This window comes from Populus trichocarpa, chromosome 16, assembly GCF_000002775.5.
Source record: "Populus trichocarpa isolate Nisqually-1 chromosome 16, P.trichocarpa_v4.1, whole genome shotgun sequence".
Classification (NCBI taxonomy): Eukaryota; Viridiplantae; Streptophyta; class Magnoliopsida; order Malpighiales; family Salicaceae; genus Populus; species Populus trichocarpa.
In genome coordinates, this window is record NC_037300.2 from 2697855 (window position 1) to 2717696 (window position 19842).

The 19842-nt window shown below is 28.3% G+C and overlaps 1 protein-coding gene across 3 annotated transcripts in view; it reads left to right on the plus strand.

Annotated features, from left to right (window-relative positions):
• Positions 1-19842, plus strand: part of LOC7468918 (calcium-transporting ATPase 4, plasma membrane-type) — a 30647-nt gene that overhangs the window by 5684 nt on the left and 5121 nt on the right. Inside the window, exon 1 of one of the 3 annotated variants that reach the window (XM_052447879.1) lies at positions 4881-5259. The exons of 1 other annotated variant lie outside the window; for it this stretch is intronic. In XM_052447879.1, the coding sequence (XP_052303839.1) occupies positions 5203-5259 (57 nt within the window). In that variant the 5' untranslated portion in view covers positions 4881-5202. Of the gene's footprint in view, positions 1-4880; positions 5260-14530; positions 14841-19842 lie in introns of those variants that run through there. One more of the 3 variants, XM_024587701.2, reaches the window with a different exon arrangement.

The window sequence follows — 19842 nt, forward strand, 5'->3', positions numbered from 1 at the left end:
CTTGTTAAAACCTTCCTAAATTTAGTGTGTTCAGTAATGGCCCATTCCTCTTCATTCCTATACCGAAAACTTCCTAAATTTAGTCTGGTTTCTTGATAAGAACTGTAGTTTGAATTCATTGCTGCCATGAGTCTGGTGACTTATCTCATCAAAGCAAGTTTTATTGTCCAAGTATGTTCTTAATCCCATAGATTTTCATTAATGAATACCCTTTACGCAAATCATTTTATTTATTTTGTATGCTAGTTCTTGCCACACAAGATGTATATACATGTTCTAACTCGAAAAAAAAAAAAATCTTCTTGCTTTCTGTGTTTCAGATTTGAAGCTTTAACTAGTTCCATTGACCCGCACGATGCCGCGGGTTAATTTTTTTTGTATTAAAAATATCAAAAAAAGCTAAGATCTAAGAGTGTTAGGTCTTTCTGCATAGCTATACCAAAAAGTCTTGGATTTGGCTGCAACACCTGACCAAAGAGCAATATTTATAATATTATTAACAACATTAAACTTGGATGGCCCAAGTTTAAGTGGGTCTGGCTGTAACACCGGACCCAATAACTTTGAATGTGGGTTTGGCTGCAAGGTCGTGTCATAAAAGTGTGATAATTAAATGGATTAATTAAAAAGAAAAAAAACAAAGAAAAAAAACCAATAGGAAGAAAAAAACTAATGAAGAAAAAGAAAAAAAAATATGAATTAACTGTGTTAACTCCTCAAACCAGGTTAACCCGTCAAACCTGAGATTCTTGTCGTGAAACTTTGATAACTAAATAGGAAAAAAAAAATTAACGGGTTAACCCATAATCAACTGGGCTAACCCGTCAAACCCGGGATCCGTGTCATGAAAGTTTGATAACTAAATAGAAAAAAAATTAACATTAACAAACTAAACTAAACGAAAAAAAATTAATTAAAAAGAAAAAAAATTATGGGTTAACTCGTCAAACCTGGTTAACCCGTTAAACCCGGGATCCGTGTCATGAAAGTCTGATAACTAAATAAAAAAATTAACATTAACAAACTAAATTAAATTAAAAAAATTATTAAAATAAAAAAATTGACGGGTTAACCCAGAATTAACTGGGTTAACCCGTCAAACCTGAGATACGTGTCATGAAAGTCTGATAACTAAATAGAAAGAAATTTAACATTAACAAACTAAAGTAAACAAAAAAATTAATTAAAAACAAAAAAAAATTCTGGGTTAACTTGTCAAACAAGGTTGACCTATTAAACCCGAAATTCGTATCATGAAAGTCTGATAACTATATAAAAAAAATTTAACATTAACAAACTAAATTAAACAAAAAAATATATTAAAAAAAAACAAAGAAAGAAGCAAAAAAACAAAACCCCAAATGCATAAAAAACAAAAAACAAAATAGCTAAAAAATTAAATAAAAAAAGACAATTCAAAAAAAAAAACTAAAGAGTGTTTTACTATGACTGCACTGATGCCTTTTAGTAAATGTTACAATAGTCTTCGCCTTGGAACAATTCTATACAATTCATTAATGAAATCAAGAAATAACAAGGTCAAAAAACCTATATCAAGTCTTGGAAAACTATATGGTAGTATTAAAACTATTTGAGAGTGTGGTTGCGGTTGCTTTTCAAAGTACTATTCATTTCAAAATGCATTAAAATGATATTTTTTATTTTTTTAAATCAGCGTATCAAAATGATTTAATATATAAAAAAAATTAATTTATAACAAAAAAAAAACATTAACATGCATTTCCAAAGACATGTTTAATGATGACAAAGTAGACAAGAATTAAATCATTTCAAACTTCTGTCCTCAACTTTTAATGCTTTTTTTCCACAAGTTTCCTCTCCAAACAAACCAAGAGAAAATCACAAGCTTACTGTGGCTGCTTACTGCTAGCATCAGAAATGATACATTAAGCGATAATTAAGTTGTTCTCTCGTGTTCGATTCTTTTGTTCTCGAATTATCTTTTAAGAGAACAAGAATCATAGATGAATTCCATGATGGGTGCCAAATTAAATGGAGGACACGAGAGAGAAAAATCAATAAAATACGAAAATTAAATGGAGGATAGAAGAAAAAAAATCATCAACAAGAGAGAGATACTCAATCATCTTGAAGCGAACAAATCAATAAAAACACCATCCATCTTGACAAAGAAACTAAGAGAGATACAAATTCGATCTTGCAAACAAATTTTATTTTATTTTATTTGATTATTCAACCACCTTATAACTAATATCTAGTTGTTTCTTTATATGCCCTAGCTAAATAGAATAAAATAAAAAATCCTAACAAAGTCCTAATTTAACTACTAAATAATAAATACTAATATTTCTAAATAATATAATCTAGAATAATCATATATTATTATTATTATTATTATAAAAAAAACTAAACGATTTGGGATAAATCCATAGTATTTTGTATTTTTTTACTAGGACACAAATTATTATAGAAACAATGCATTTTTTCACATGAAAGTTTATTTTGATTCTTGAAATTTTTTACTCATATATTTATTTGGTCCTTTTAGTTTTAAGTGTTTATATTTCAATTCTTAAACTTTATTTTTTTCACGTTTTAGTTCACTCTAAGAAAGGAAAGAAAAAGTCACTGAAAAAGGAAAAATAAAAAAAAGAACTCGGCTAACCACGTTGTAGTAAAAAAGAAGAAGATGATTTTAATGTTAATTAGTTCATCTTAAAAAGAAAAGTTTAATGGAAATAGTTTTATCGTTAAACAATGTTAAAAAAATATAAATTGGGACCGTAAAGTTTTTTTTGAATGTGGTTTGGTTTTTGACAACAAGTTGAAAATTAAATTTTAGAAGTTAAAAAAACATGAACAACATGTTCTGCCAATCCAAGATGGGTAAAATAATTTTTTAAAAAATACGAAGTATGTTGACTTGGCCTTTTAGGCCCATGCCTGTGTTTTCCTTTTTGAATTTTATAAAAACTCTTTTACAGTTAAGTATTGTAATTAATACATAATCATTTTTTTTTTTAACTAGAAGACATATAAAGAATATGTTTCGAAAATCATTCGAGAAAAGTATTTATCCTCCATTATCAGGCAAACTCATAATTTAAGGATATCTCTTATAATTAGAGGGGATCATTTTCGGTTCGGTTCGGTTTTTATCAAAAAAAAATAACCAAACTGAATTTTTTTTTTGAAAAAAAAAACCGAGACCGGGTCAAACCGACCGGTTTCGGTTCGGTTCGGTTTTTTTAGGGAAAAAACCGGTTCAAACCGGTTTGGCTCGGTTTTTTTCGGTTTGGCTCGGTTTTGGCTCGGTTTTTTTCCGGTTTTTTGTCGGTTCGGTTCGGTTTGGTTTTTTCGGTTTTTTTGCTTATAAAACCAAAACCGAACCGAACCGGCCAGTTTTTTCAAAAATTTAATCGGTTTAATCAGTTTTTTTTCGGTTCGGTTTTTTCGATTATTTTTTTTCCGGTTTTCTCGGTTTAATTGGTTTTCCTGTTTTTTTTGCTCAACCCTATTTATAATTGAAAACAAAAAACTAGACTGATTCCTAACATCAAGATCTTTCCCGGTTGGAGATGTGGACAGCAACCATGCATGTTTGTGTGACTGTGAGCATTTTCTGTCGTTCTAACATCAAGATCGTTCAAGATCTTGTTCTCATCTCTTGGCTGGTGAAAGACCTTGTTTTCAAACGAGTGATTAAGATAGAATTTAAATAGTCATACCTACCAATCTTTATGCAGTTGGATAAGATGGTTTGATTTAGTTCCATCCTGACAGAACACTGTTTGATTTTCTCTTGATATATATGTCCTAAAAAAGTAGCGGTTTATGATCTTGTTCTATATATTTACCATTTATATTTATTAATTGTTGGAAAAAAAACCCACTACAGGTGAAGAGTGATCCGATCTATTAATAAAAGAAAAAAAATGGATTTATTAGAATATATGAAATAGAAATAGCATCATCACCTTATTCCATGCCTTCTTTTCAAGATTTTGGAGTAGAGTTATCCTTATTATATAGTTTTATACCCATCAAATCTTTTATTAAATATTATACATTATTATCTATTTTTTTAGCAATGCTTATATTTTTATTTTATTTTATTTGTATTTAATCAAGTATTCTTGTATAGTTTGTGAATTGACAGGAGGATTTTCATGATCGACACAATCAAATCAAAACTATGGAATATTATAAAAGATGTCCAAGTATTTGAATTCAAGTAGCTAGTTTGGAGAAGATTTTAATTACATAATTAGCTTGTGGTTGCATATGAGTTAAAAAAAAATATTTGATTAAAAAAGTTATTGAAATAAAAGTTATAACTAATTCAAGGAAAAAAAGAAACTAAATTTCTCCAACCAACTTTTAGGATTTTCCAAATCAAAACTCATAAATCTCATAATTAGTTTCGATTATAGAATGTTTGAGATTGTAGTAGCGATTGTTTTTCAAAATATTTTTCGCTCGAAAATACATTAAAATAATGTTTAATTTAAAAAAATAAAAAAATATTCTTCTTCCGGTCATACTTTTATGTATAGCTATAAAACTTGATACAGAAATCATCTTAAATAAAAAAATACCGAGTGATGAATTAGATAGTTAGATATACGAGTTAATCAATCAATTTAAATTTTATTTTTATATATATAAAAAAGTTATTAAAAAATATAATTTTGATTAAAAAAATTAGATTTATCCACTAATTAATCAGCCCAAGTTAAATTCAAAATAAACAAATTACTAAATTGCTTGTAGACCGGATCACGGGATGAAGTTTTATAACAATTATCTAAACCCCAACCACCGTTTATAAGACTACAAATTGACAAAAAAAAGCATGACTTGCCGCTTTCTCTCTATGAAATAAGTCTGTCCGTATAAATACATCAAATATATCCGCCTCCACGTGTCAATTCTTAATTGGGTCACACTTCCATTATTATGGCTTCCACTACATGCAAGGCAAATAAACTCTCAACAACTTCTCCTTGTAACAAAACTCCTTTTAATTCACTCGGCGTCTCGCAAGTAGAACCACTAGTACACAGCCGGTGCTGCTGTTCGGCGATTAACCGGTGAAAAGAATGGACAATTTACTGAAGGATTTTGAAGTGGAACACAAGAATCCATCGGAAGTCGCCTTATATAAGAAGATGGAGAAAAGCTGTTTCTATTGTCAAAAATCCTAGCCGGCGTTTCCGCATGGTCGCCGATCTCGATAAACGATCTGAAGCGGAAGGCAAAAAGCGGAGCATCCAGGTTTCTTTTTAATTTACGCGTGTTTTATCTTGTGGTGACTCCATAACGGAAACTTATTAGCTGTTAATTTCTTCTTTTGATTCGAAACTGGCCGTGGATGAGGTTTGACTTGTGGGTCCCACATGCTCATTGCTGGATTTTTTACTGCTAGTGCCTACTTGATACTGTAATAACTTTTATTTTTTAAAGGATTTTTTATAAAAATAAATTATTTTATATATTTTTTTATGATTATGATATAATAATGTTAAAAAAATTATAAAAAATATTTTAATATATTTTTAATTACAAAAATATTGTAAATCATATTATCAAACACACATGTTGTTGCAGTTAATTTAAGCACCATATAATTTATTATATATAAATTTTATTATGAGATTACTTTTATCTTAATTTTTTAATCAAGAAAAAGATCTTATAAGAGTATAATTTGGATGGGTTTTTTAAATTGAAATAAAATCTAGATAGGTTGAGATAAGAGATTGCAGACCATCAATAATGTCTACGTGGAAAAAAACTTTTTTTATTCATAAGAAATTGCAACTTTTCTTTCCTTTTTCTTTTTGCAGATCCAAAAAACATACCCTTTTGTAATTGTATAATTTTTTTTATATGGTTTCCCTAATGATAAAATTATTAAAACAATTTGTTTTTTTTGCATTGCCAAGAAAAGAAGTTTCCTGAAAATTCACTCCACCTTTCCCAAACCAAAAGTATAAAATCAATGATGTACGGTGTGGCTCTAGAATACATAATCAAATCTCAAAACCCGTTACTCGGGTTTTGGACCGGAACGACCATCGAGCCGAGTTTGAAAACTATGTTTTTCAGTAGGGGTGATTATTTTCGGTTCGATTTGGTTTTTATAAAAAAAAATAATCAAACTGAAATTTGTTTTTTTAAAAAACCGAAACCGGTTCAAACCGACCGGTTTCGATTCGGTTCGGTTTGGTTTTTATGACAAAAACCGGTTCAAGCCGGTTTGACTCGGTTTTTTCAGGTTTTTTTTCGGTTTGGGTTCAGTTTTTTCGGTTTCAGACTTATAAAACCAAAACCGAACCAAACCGGTCAGTTTTTAAAAAATTTTAATCGGTTTTTTTTTACTATTCAGTTTTTTCAGGTATTTTTTTAATTATTTTTTCGATTTTCATGATTTTTTAATTTTTTTAGTCACCTCTACTTTTCAGTGTTTTAGGTTGTCATGACAAAGGTTTAAAATTAAGTAAGATAATACTGTGGCTGCTTACTGCTAGCAACAGATATGATACATTGAGCGATAATCAAGTTGTTCTCTAGTGTTCGATTCTTTTGTTTTTGAATTATTTTTTGAGAGAACAAGAATCATAGATGAATTCCATGGTGGGTGCCAAATTAATGAAGGACACGAGAGAGAAAAATTAATAAAATACGGAAATTAAAGGAGGATAGAAGAAAAAAAATCATCAACAAGAGAGACACACTCAATAATCTTGAAGGGAACAAATCAAGAAAAACACCATCCATCGAATAAAATAAAAAAATCCTAACAAAGTCCTAATTTAACTACTAAATAACAAATACTAATATTTCTAAATAATATAATCTAGAATAATCATATATTATTATTATTACTATAAAAAAAACTAAACTATTTGGGATAAATCCATAGTATTTTGTATTTTTTTACTAGGACACAAATTATTATAGATTGCTCCGTAGAAACAATGTATTTTTTCACATGACATTTTATTTTGATCTCTAAAGTTTTTTACTTTTATCTTTTTTTATCCTTTTAGTTTTAGGTGTTTATGTTTCAATTCTTAAACTTTATTTTCTTCATGTTTTAGTTTTAACAAATTAGGTAGATGACACAAATAATAAATGTAATTTGTTTTTAAAAAAGTCATTAAAAAAAAAACAAATTACAACAAACAACGTATTGTTTGCTATCACCTATCTAATTTTAAAAACAAAAAATACCAAGTATGTTGACTTGGCCTTTTAGGCCCATGCCTGTGTTTTTCTTTTTAGAAGCTAGGTGTGCAGGCTTAGCATCCTAAACCCATAAACATTTATTTTTAATTTAAAGTTAATTTTTTTGAAATTAATAATTACAATGCTATGTAAAAATCATCCAACCATGTCATATATTTTAAATAAAACTATTGTTGTTTTGGTTATATTTGCAATAACTATGTTAAATGATCTACTAGCGTACTATACAATAAATTGTAAAAAAAGAAATTGCATATGAATATTCAATGAGAATAAAATAGATATTTTTTTTGTTATTGCTGGTTTTTTATATAGTCTTGGCGTGTTAATTATTCTCTTTTTTTTCATATAGCCATAAAAACTATGAATACATTATTTTTATTTTTATTTTTGTTTGAAACTTGCTTTTTAGATTATGAAATGTTTATTTAAAAAAAAAATGCTGCTAATAAGAAATGTTTTCAAACCAGTGCTTAATGCGATCCATGTATGTGAGATGGTGTCCTTGGCGATTTTTTCTTTTACCCTCCATAAACACTTTGCCCCCACTTCTTAATTGACCTGTTAATTATCTAAACTCTGTTAGCTTATAATGATTAACCATGCACTTCATATTTTAAGCTAGGAGTTAAAATTGATTTGTTCAGAAATTACCCTCAATGCTTAATTATATATGGTATGGACTAGTATGTTTAGAAAAGAAAAGGGACCAAAAAGAACCTTCCGGCCAAAAAAGGGACCCTATATATAGATAGTTGTTTACAGAGGGAATACACAGGCTAACCATTTTCTCATCCGAGTAGTCAGCAGGCACCAGCGAAGTCAACAAGAACCATGCATGCCACCAAAACATATAGCCTTTCGTTCATAATAGAATACAGAAGAAAGACTTGTCAAAACCTTCCTAAATTTAGTGTGTTCAGTAATGGCCCATTCCTCTTCATTCCTACACCGAAAACTTCCTAAATTTAGTCTGGTTTCTTGATAAGAACTGTAGTTTGAATTCATTGCTGCCATGAGTCTGGTGACTTATCTCATCAAAGCAAGTTTTATTGTCCAAGTATGTTCTTAATCCCATAGATTTTCATTAATGAATACCCTTTACGCAAATCATTTTATTTATTTTGTATGCTAGTTCTTGCCACACAAGATTTATATACATGTTCTAACTCGAAAAAAAAAAATCTTCTTGCTTTCTGTGTTTCAGATTTGAAGCTTTAACTAGTTCCATTGACCCGCGCGATGCCGCGGGTTAATTTTTTTTGTATTAAAAATATCAAAAAAGGCTAAGATCTAAGAGTGTTAGGTCTTTCTGCATAGCTATACCAAAAAGTCTTGGATTTGGCTGTAACACCTGACTCAAGAGCAATATTTATAATATTATTAACAACATTAAACTTGGATGATCCAAGTTTAAGTGGGTCTGGCTGTAACACCGGACCCAATAATTTTTTTTGTATTAAAAATATATAAAAAAGCTAAGATCTAAGAGTGTTAGGTCTTTCTGCATAGTTATACCAAAAAGTCTTGGATTTGGCTGTAACACCTGACTCAAGAGCAATATTTATAATATTATTAACAACATTAAACTTGGATGACCCAAGTTTAAGTGGGTCTGGCTGTAACACCGGACCCAATAGCTTTGAATGTGGGTTTGGCTGCAAGGTCGTGTCATAAAAGTGTGATAATTAAATGGATTAATTAAAAAGAAAAAAACAAAGAAAAAAACCAATAGGAAGAAAAAAAACTAATGAAGAAAAAGAAAAAAAATATGAATTAACTGTGTTAACCATAGTTATTAAACCCGGCCCGGGGGTTGACCCGGCCAAGGGGCCGGGTCCCGGGTTTCATGGGTCAACCCGGGTCAACTCGGGTCAACCCGGATTAACCCGGAAAAATTAAAAAAAAAAAAATTTTTAATATTTCATATGAAAAAATCTATGTAAATATAGATTATACATATTATGAAGTTTAAAATAATATTTTAAAAAGTTTTTTATCCCACATTGAAAAAACATAACTTTTTTCTTGGAAACATAGAGTATATATACTAATGAGTTTCAAATCCCACATTGAAAAGATAATATATTATCCTTTTAAGTTGAAGTATTTAAACCAAAAGGTTTTTTATCCCACATTGAAAAAACATGATTTTTTTCTTGGGAACATAGAGTATATATATTAATGGGTTTCAAATCCCACATTGAAAAAACATGGTTTTTTTCATGGGAACATAGTGTATATATATGAAAGGGTTTCAAATCCCACATTGAAAAGATATCATGTTATCCTTTTAAGTTGAAGTATTTAAACCAAAAGGTTTTTTATCCCACATTGAAAAAACATGATTTTTTTCTTGGGAACATAGAGTATATATATTAATGGGTTTCAAATCCCACATTGAAAAAACATGGTTTTTTTCATGGGAACATAGTGTATATATATGAAAGGGTTTCAAATCACACATTGAAAAGATATCATATTATCCTTTTAAGTTGAAGTATTTAAACCAAAAGGTTTTTTATCCCACATTGAAAAAACATGGTTTTTTTCATGGGAACATAGTGTATATATATGAAAGGGTTTCAAATCTCACATTGGAAAGATACTATGTTATTCTTTTAAGTTGAAGTATTTAAACCAAAAGGTTTTTTATCCCACATTGAAAAAACATGATTTTTTTCATGGGAACATAGTGTATATATATGAAAGGGCTTCAAATCCCACATTGAAAAGATACTATGTTATCCTTTTAAGTTGAAATATTTAAACCAAAAGATTTTTATCCCACATTGAAAAAACATGGTTTTTTTCATGGAAACATAGAGTATATATACTAATGGGTTTCAAATCCCACATTTGAAAAAAAAAAAAAAAAACCGGGTCTCGTCCGGGTTCACCCGGGTTCCGGGTCGACCCGCCGGGTCGCCCGGGTTTGGCCGGGCTGTTGCCACAGCCGGTCTTTTATTAAACCCGGACCGGTCCAGCCACCAGGTCGACCGGGTCCCGGGTCGACCCGCCGGGCCGGGCCGGGTTTAATAACTATGGTGTTAACTCTTCAAACCAGGTTAACCTGTCAAACCTGAGATTCTTGTCGTGAAACTTTGATAACTAAATAGGAAAAAAAAATTAACAGGTTACCCAGAATTAACTGGGCTAACCCGTCAAACCCGGGATCCGTGTCATGAAAGTTTGATAACTAAATAGAAAAAAATTTAACATTAACAAACTAAACTAAACGAAAAAAATTAATTAGAAAGAAAAAAAATTATGGGTTAACTCGTCAAACCTGGTTAACCCGTTAAACCCGAGATCCGTGTCATGAAAATCTGATAACTAAATAAAAAAATTAACGTTAACAAACTAAATTAAATAAAAAAAATTATTAAAATAAAAAAAAATTGACGGGTTAACCCAGAATTAACTGGGTTAACCCGTCAAACCTGAGATATGTGTCATGAAAGTCTGATAACTAAATAGAAAGAAATTTAACATTAACAAACTAAAGTAAACAAAAAAAATTAATTAAAAACAAAAAAAAATCCAGGTTAACTCGTCAAATCAGGTTGACCTATTAAACCCGAAATTCGTATCATGAAAGTCTGATAACTAAATAAAAAAAATTTAACATCAACAAACTAAATTAAACAAAAAAATATATTAAAAAAAACAAAGAAAGAAGCAAAAAAACAAAACCCCAAATGCATAAAAAACAAAAAACAAAACAGCTAAAAAATTAAATAAAAAAAGACAATTCAAAAAAAAAAAACTAAAGAGTGTTTTACTGTGACTGCACTGATGCCTTTTAGTATATGTTACAATAGTCTTTGCCTTGGAACAATTCTATACAATTCATTAATGAAATCAAGAAATAACAAGGTCAAAAAACCTATATCAAGTCTTGGAAAACTATATGCTAGTACTAAAACTATTTGAGAGTGTGGTTGCGGTTGCTTTTCAAAGTACTTTTTCATTTTAAAATGCATTAAAATGATATTTTTTATTTTTTAAAAATTAATTTTAAAATTAGCGTATCAAGATGATTTAAAATATAAAAAAAATTAATTTATAACAAAAAAAAAAATTAACCCGCATTTCCAAAGACATATTTAATGATAACAAAGTAGACAAGAATTAAATCATTTCAAACTTCTGTCCTCAACTTTTAATGCTTTTTTCCACAAGTTTCCTCTCCAAACAAACCAAGAGAAAATCACAAGCTTACTGAGGCTGCTTACTGCTAGCAACAAATATGATACATTGAACGATAATTAAGTTGTTCTCTCGTGTTCGATTCTTTTGTTTTTGAATTATCTTTTAAGAGAACATGAATCATAGATGAATTCCATGGTGGGTGCCAAATTAATGGAGGACACGAGAGAGAAAAATCAATAAAATACGGAAATTAAATGGAGGATAGAAGAAAAAAAATCATCAACAAGAGAGAGACACTCAATCATCTTGAAGGGAACAAATCAATAAAAACACCATCCATCTTGACAAAGAAACTAAGAGAGATACAAATTTGATCTTGCAAACAAATTTTATTTTATTTTATTTGATCATTCAACCACCTTATAACTAATTAATATCTAGTTGTTTCTTTATATGCCCTAGCTAAATCGAATAAAATAAAAAATCCTAACAAAGTCCTAATTTAACTACTAAATAATAAATACTAATATTTCTAAATAATATAATCTAGAATAATCATATAATATTATTATTATTATAAAAAAGCTAAACGATTTGGGATAAATCCATAGTATTTTGTATTTTTTTACTAGGACACAAATTATTATAGAAACAATGCATTTTTTCACATGAAAGTTTATTTTGATCCTTGAAATTTTTTACTCATATATTTATTTGGTCCTTTTAGTTTTAAGTGTTTATATTTCAATTCTTAAACTTTATTTTTTTCACGTTTTAGTTCACTCTAAGAAAGGAAAGAAAAAGTCACTGAAAAAGGAAAAATAAAAAAAAGAACTCGGCTAACCACGTTGTAGTAAAAAAGAAGAAGATGATTTTAATGTTAATTAGTTCATCTTAAAAAGAAAAGTTTAATGGAAATAGTTTTATCGTTAAACAATGTTAAAAAAATATAAATTGGGACCGTAAAGTTTTTTTTGAATGTGGTTTGGTTTTTGACAACAAGTTGAAAATTAAATTTTAGAAGTTAAAAAAACATGAACAACATGTTCTGCCAATCGAAGATGGCTAAAATAATTTTTTAAAAAATACGAAGTATGTTGACTTGGCCTTTTAGGCCCATGCCTGTGTTTTCCTTTTTGAATTTTATAAAAACTCTTTTACAGTTAAGTATTGTAATTAATACATAATCATTTTTTTTTTTAACTAGAAGACATATAAAGAATATGTTTTGAAAATCATTCGAGAAAAGTATTTATCCTCCATTATCAGGCAAACTCATAATTTAAGGATATCTCTTATAATTAGAGGGGATCATTTTCGGTTCGGTTCGGTTTTTATCAAAAAAAAATAACCAAACTGAATTATTTTTTTTGAAAAAAAAACCGAGACCGGGTCAAACCGACCGGTTTCGGTTCGGTTTTTTTAGGGAAAAAACCGGTTCAAACCGGTTTGGCTCGGTTTTTTCGGTTTGGCTCGGTTTTGGCTCGGTTTTTTTCCGGTTTTTTGTCGGTTCGGTTCGGTTTGGTTTTTTCGGTTTTTTTGCTTATAAAACCAAAACCGAATCGAACCGGCCAGTTTTTTCAAAAATTTAATCGGTTTAATCAGTTTTTTTTCGGTTCGGTTTTTTCGATTATTTTTTTTCCGGTTTTCTCGGTTTAATTGGTTTTACTGTTTTTTTTGCTCAACCCTATTTATAATTGAAAACAAAAAACTAGACTGATTCCTAACATCAAGATCTTTCCCGGTTGGAGATGTGGACAGCAACCTGCATGCATGTTTGTGTGACTGTGAGCATTTGCTGTCGTTCTAACATCAAGATCGTTCAAGATCTTGTTCTCATCTCTTGGCTAGTGAAAGACCTTGTTTTCAAACGAGTGATTAAGATAGAATTTAAATAGTCATACCTACCAATCTTTATGCAGTTGGATAAGATGGTTTGATTTAGTTCCATCCTGACAGAACACTGTTTGATTTTCTCTTGATATATATGTCCTAAAAAAGTAGCGGTTTATGATCTTGTTCTATATATTTACCATTTATATTTATTAATTGTTGGAAAAAAAACCCACTACAGGTGAAGAGTGATCCGATCTATTAATAAAAGAAAAAAAATGGATTTATTAGAATATATGAAATAGAAATAGCATCATCACCTTATTCCATGCCTTCTTTTCAAGATTTTGGAGTAGAGTTATCCTTATTATATAGTTTTATACCCATCAAATCTTTTATTAAATATTATACATTATTATCTATTTTTTTAGCAATGCTTATATTTTTATTTTATTTTATTTGTATTTAATCAAGTATTCTTGTATAGTTTGTGAATTGACAGGAGGATTTTCATGATCGACACAATCAAATCAAAACTATGGAATATTATAAAAGATGTCCAAGTATTTGAATTCAAGTAGCTAGTTTGGAGAAGATTTTAATTACATAATTAGCTTGTGGTTGCATATGAGTTAAAAAAAAATATTTGATTAAAAAAGTTATTGAAATAAAAGTTATAACTAATTCAAGGAAAAAAAGAAACTAAATTTCTCCAACCAACTTTTAGGATTTTCCAAATCAAAACTCATAAATCTCATAATTAGTTTCGATTATAGAATGTTTGAGATTGTAGTAGCGATTGATTTTCAAAATATTTTTCGCTCGAAAATACATTAAAATAATTTTTAATTTAAAAAAATAAAAAAATATTCTTCTTCCGGTCATACTTTTATGTATAGCTATAAAACTTGATACAGAAATCATCTTAAATAAAAAAATACCGAGTGATGAATTAGATAGTTAGATATACGAGTTAATCAATCAATTTAAATTTTATTTTTATATATATAAAAAAGTTATTAAAAAATATAATTTTGATTAAAAAAATTAGATTTATCCACTAATTAATCAGCCCAAGTTAAATTCAAAATAAACAAATTACTAAATTGCTTGTAGACCGGATCACGGGATGAAGTTTTATAACAATTATCTAAACCCCAACCACCGTTTATAAGACTACAAATTGACAAAAAAAAGCATGACTTGCCGCTTTCTCTCTATGAAATAAGTCTGTCCGTATAAATACATCAAATATATCCGCCTCCACGTGTCAATTCTTAATTGGGTCACACTTCCATTATTATGGCTTCCACTACATGCAAGGCAAATAAACTCTCAGCAACTTCTCCTTGTAACAAAACTCCTTTTAATTCACTCGGCGTCTCGCAAGTAGAACCACTAGTACACAGCCGGTGCTGCTGTTCGGCGATTAACCGGTGAAAAGAATGGACAATTTACTGAAGGATTTTGAAGTGGAACACAAGAATCCATCGGAAGTCGCCTTAAGAAGATGGAGAAAAGCTGTTTCTATTGTCAAAAATCCTAGCCGGCGTTTCCGCATGGTCGCCGATCTCGATAAACGATCTGAAGCGGAAGGCAAAAAGCGGAGCATCCAGGTTTCTTTTTAATTTACGCGTGTTTTATCTTGTGGTGACTCCATAACGGAAACTTATTAGCTGTTAATTTCTTCTTTTGATTCGAAACTGGCCGTGGATGAGGTTTGACTTGTGGGTCCCACATGCTCATTGCTGGATTTTTTACTGCTAGTGCCTACTTGATACTGTAATAACTTTTATTTTTTAAAGGATTTTTTATAAAAATAAATTATTTTATATATTTTTTTATGATTATGATATAATAATGTTAAAAAAATTATAAAAAATATTTTAATATATTTTTAATTACAAAAATATTGTAAATCATATTATCAAACACACATGTTGTTGCAGTTAATTTAAGCACCATATAATTTATTATATATAAATTTTATTATGAGATTACTTTTATCTTAATTTTTTAATCAAGAAAAAGATCTTATAAGAGTATAATTTGGATGGGTTTTTTAAATTGAAATAAAATCTAGATAGGTTGAGATAAGAGATTGCAGACCATCAATAATGTCTACGTGGAAAAAAACTTTTTTTATTCATAAGAAATTGCAACTTTTCTTTCCTTTTTCTTTTTGCAGATCCAAAAAACATACCCTTTTGTAATTGTATAATTTTTTTTATATGGTTTCCCTAATGATAAAATTATTAAAACAATTTGTTTTTTTTGCATTGCCAAGAAAAGAAGTTTCCTGAAAATTCACTCCACCTTTCCCAAACCAAAAGTATAAAATCAATGATGTACGGTGTGGCTCTAGAATACATAATCAAATCTCAAAACCCGTTACTCGGGTTTTGGACCGGAACGATCATCGAGCCGAGTTTGAAAACTATGTTTTTCAGTAGGGGTGATTATTTTCGGTTCGATTTGGTTTTTATAAAAAAAAATAATCAAACTGAAATTTGTTTTTTTAAAAAACCGAAACCGGTTCAAACCGACCGGTTTCGATTCGGTTCGGTTTGGTTTTTATGACAAAAACCGGTTCAAGCCGGTTTGACTCGGTTTTTCGGTTTGGCTCGGTTTTTTCAGGTTTTTTTTCGGTTTGGGTTCAGTTTTTTCGGTTTCAGACTTATAAAATCGAAACCGAACCTGTCGGTTTTTTTTAATTTTAATCGGTTTTTTTTCATGGTCCAATTTTTTTAGTTATTTTTTTTTAATTTTTTTAATTTTCTTGATTTTTCAGTTTTTTTCTCACCTATAACTTTTCAGTATTTTAGGTTTTCATGACAGAGATGGCTTATTTGAATCGTTTTTTAAAGAAGTATATAAGAATGGGTGTCTCCACGTCATTCTCCCGTGATCTTTGCCCCACTTGATACCATTGCCTTTTTTTTAAAATTAATTGTCATTTGTTGCTTCGAATCTGCTGTCCATTTATTGATTCAATTGCAGTCTTATTCCAGTTTATTATTTTATTTCAGGGGCTAATTATATTTTTAGGTGTTTTTTAAAATTAATTTTGACTTGAAAAAATATTAAAATATTAAATTATTATTTTTTTCTAATAGTTTTAATATATTATTGTAAAAAAGCTGATTTATTTGATATATTTAAAATAAAAAACTATTTTTGTGTCCTGAGCTCACCAAATGACATTACGTCTACAATCTATTATTGTTGTTATTATATTCTGATACAATATTATGAATGCGGTGTAGACGCGCGTGGCCTGCAGAAATACTTGATAGCATAACGTCGTCGTTCCCTTGTCACATGACGATCTGTTGCTTTCAAGCTCCATCATTTTCTTTCGTAATTCTAGTTTCCACAAGCTTTTATAAACTTCCATTTTTTAAGTGAATTTTAAAATAAGAGATATAAATAAATATTATTATTATTTTTTCTAAAACAATAAGTCAACTACTATTTTATCGTAGTTTGCCTAGTGCATGCTCTCGTTTGACAATTTTTTGATGATGCTGGAGATATTTTTTTATTTAGTTTAGGAAGTCTTCTATTTTTTTTAACTTTTAACAAGGAGTCCTAAAATTAAAATATAGCAGCAAAATAATAAATGGTTTATTGAAAAATAATATAAATTATATTTCAAGACTTTACTCAGTAATTTAAGTTTTTGAGTTGAGATAATTCTTTGATATGGTGTCAGATTCATGTTGATCAAGTTTATAAAATTAATAATACAAGATAGTTTAAGTCTATACAAATTTCGAGGTTAAAATATTTTTATTTAAAAAGGTGTTTATGTGTTTATTTACACACTCTAAACTGAATAAAATAGAAAAATCTAAGAAGTCTGAATTCAACAACAAAGCTTAAACTCTAGTTTAACTATGAATGTTAATTAATATTTCTAAATAATAAAATCTTGAACAATCATAAGTACCCAATTTCCATTGTTGTCTTCTCGTTCTTCCTTGGTCGAGTTATAAATTGTTGAAGTAGCGAAAACTCCATGAAAGTTCATAGCGTGAAGAAACTTTTTGACAAAGACCTTCCATCTTTCTTTAATTAAGAAGTCAATGTTCTTCTGAACTATAATACTGAGCTTGGAATGAACAAACAACAAAGTCAACGTGATCAACCTACCTCCTCTTCGGATTCTTCGAAGAGAGAATCATCAAATTATTTTTTTGTATAAGATTCGTTGCTTCAGCATCTCTTGTGTAAGCATGATCACAATTCTATCTTAATTAAAGAAGTAACATTGTTAGTTTAAAGAAGAAACATTGTTACTAACTTACGTCACTTATCAATAAAGATGCTGTTTGTTTTTGTATTTTAAAATATTTTAGAAAAAAAATGAATTTTTTTATTTTTTTTATTTTAAATTAATTTTTTGATGTTTTAATATACCGATATCAAAAATAATTTTTTAAAAATAAAAATAAAATTATTAATTTAATATATTTATAAATAAAAAAACATTTTAAAAAATAAATACTACTATTCTCTTAAATACCCTCATCAGAGATGAATATACGAGAATCTAAGCAGCAAGAGTAAGGTGGGCTCCCTTCTCCGTTGTTTAAGGATTATACTTCTCCATTCATTATTATATTCTCTATGATATTTAAAATATTGTCCTTGAGCAAGAGTAGTCGTATACATTCCTTTTCCTCCCAAGCCGGCAACTGTTTTTTTTTTTTTCCGAACTGATAACGTGGACGGGAACAATCTTTTTTTCTTCTTGGTCTTAAAAAAAAAAAAAAAAACTCTTAATTAACATGATGAAATAGTCTTTGCCTTGGAACAATTCTATACAGTTCATTAATGAAATCAAGAAATAACAAGGTCAAAAAACCTATATCAAGTCTTGGAAAACTATATGCTAGCAGCAAAATTATTTAGAACTTGTTTGAAAATATATTTGCGGTTGATTTTTAAAATATTTTTTATTTTAAAATGCATTAAAATGATTTTTTTTTATTTTTTTAAAATTATTTCTGAAATCGGCATATCAAAACGATCCAAAACATAAAAAAATAATCAAGTTGTTCTCTCGTATTCGATTCTTTTGTTTTTGAATTATCTTTTGAGAGAACAGGAATCATAGATGAATTCCATGGTGGGTGCCAAATTAATGGAGGACACGAGAGAGAAAAATCAATAAAATATGGAAATTATTGGAGGATAGAAGAAAAAAAATCATCAACAAGAGAGACACACTCGATAATCTTGAAGGGAACAAATCAAGAAAAACACCATCCATCTTGACAAACAAACTAAGAGAGATAGATACACATTCGATCTTGTAAATAAATTTTATTTTATTTTATTTGATCATTCAACCACCTTATAACTCATATTTAGGTGTTTCTTTATATGCCCTAAATCGAATAAAATAAAAAATCCTAACAAAGTCGTAATTTAACTACTAAATAATAAATACTAATATTTCTAAATAATATAATCTAAAATAATCATATATTATTATTATTATTATAAAAAAACTAAACAATTTGGGATAAATCCATAGAATTTTGTATATTTTTACTAGGACACAAATTATTATAGAGAAACAATGCATTTTTTCACTTGAAAGTTTATTTTGATCGCTGAAGTTTTTTACTTTTATATTTATTTGGTCCTTTTAGTTTTAGATGTTTATATTTCAATCCTTAAACTTTATTTTTTTCATGTTTTACTTCTTAGACTCTAGGGAAAAAAAGAAAAAGTCACTGGACAAAAAAAATTACAGCAAACACCATATTGTTTGCTATCATCTACCTAATTTTAGAAATAAAAAATACGAAGTATGTTGACTTGGCCTTTTAGGCCCATGCCTGTGTTTTCCTTTTTAGAAGTTGGGTGTGCAGGCCTAGCATCCTAAACCCACAAACATTTATTTTTAATTTAAAGTTAATTTTTTTAAAATTAATAATTACAATGCTATGTAAAAATCATCCAACTATATCATATATTTTAAATAAAATTATTGTTGTTTTGGTTATATTTGCAATAACTATGTTAAATGATCTACTAGCGTACTATACAATAAATTGTAAAAAAAGAAATTGCATATGAATATTCAATGAGAACAAAATAGATATATATTTTTTTTTTGTTATTGTTGGTTTTTTATATAGTCTTGACATATTAATTATTCTTTGTTTTTTTTTTCATATAGCCATAAAAACTATGAATGCATGATTTTATTTTTATTTTTGTTTGAAACTTGCTTTCTAGATTATGAAATGTTTATTTTAAAAAAAATGCTACTAATAAAAAGACATGTTTTCATAATAATAATAATAATAATAATAATAAGTAAATGGGGGGTTTTTCCTTTAAAACTATTTTTTTCCTTTTGTAGTTTAAATTATTGAGATTCTTGTGAATATTTATTTTAATTACCTTGAGTTTTTATTAAAAATAAACGTTATTAATAAAAAAATATTTTTTTAAAAAAAAATGCATAAGAATATGCGACTTTGATTTGAAATATATATATATATATATATATATATATATATATATATATATATATATTAGAATTTAAATCCTTATTTTTGTGAATGTTTATTTTAATTATAATAGAATTAAATATAA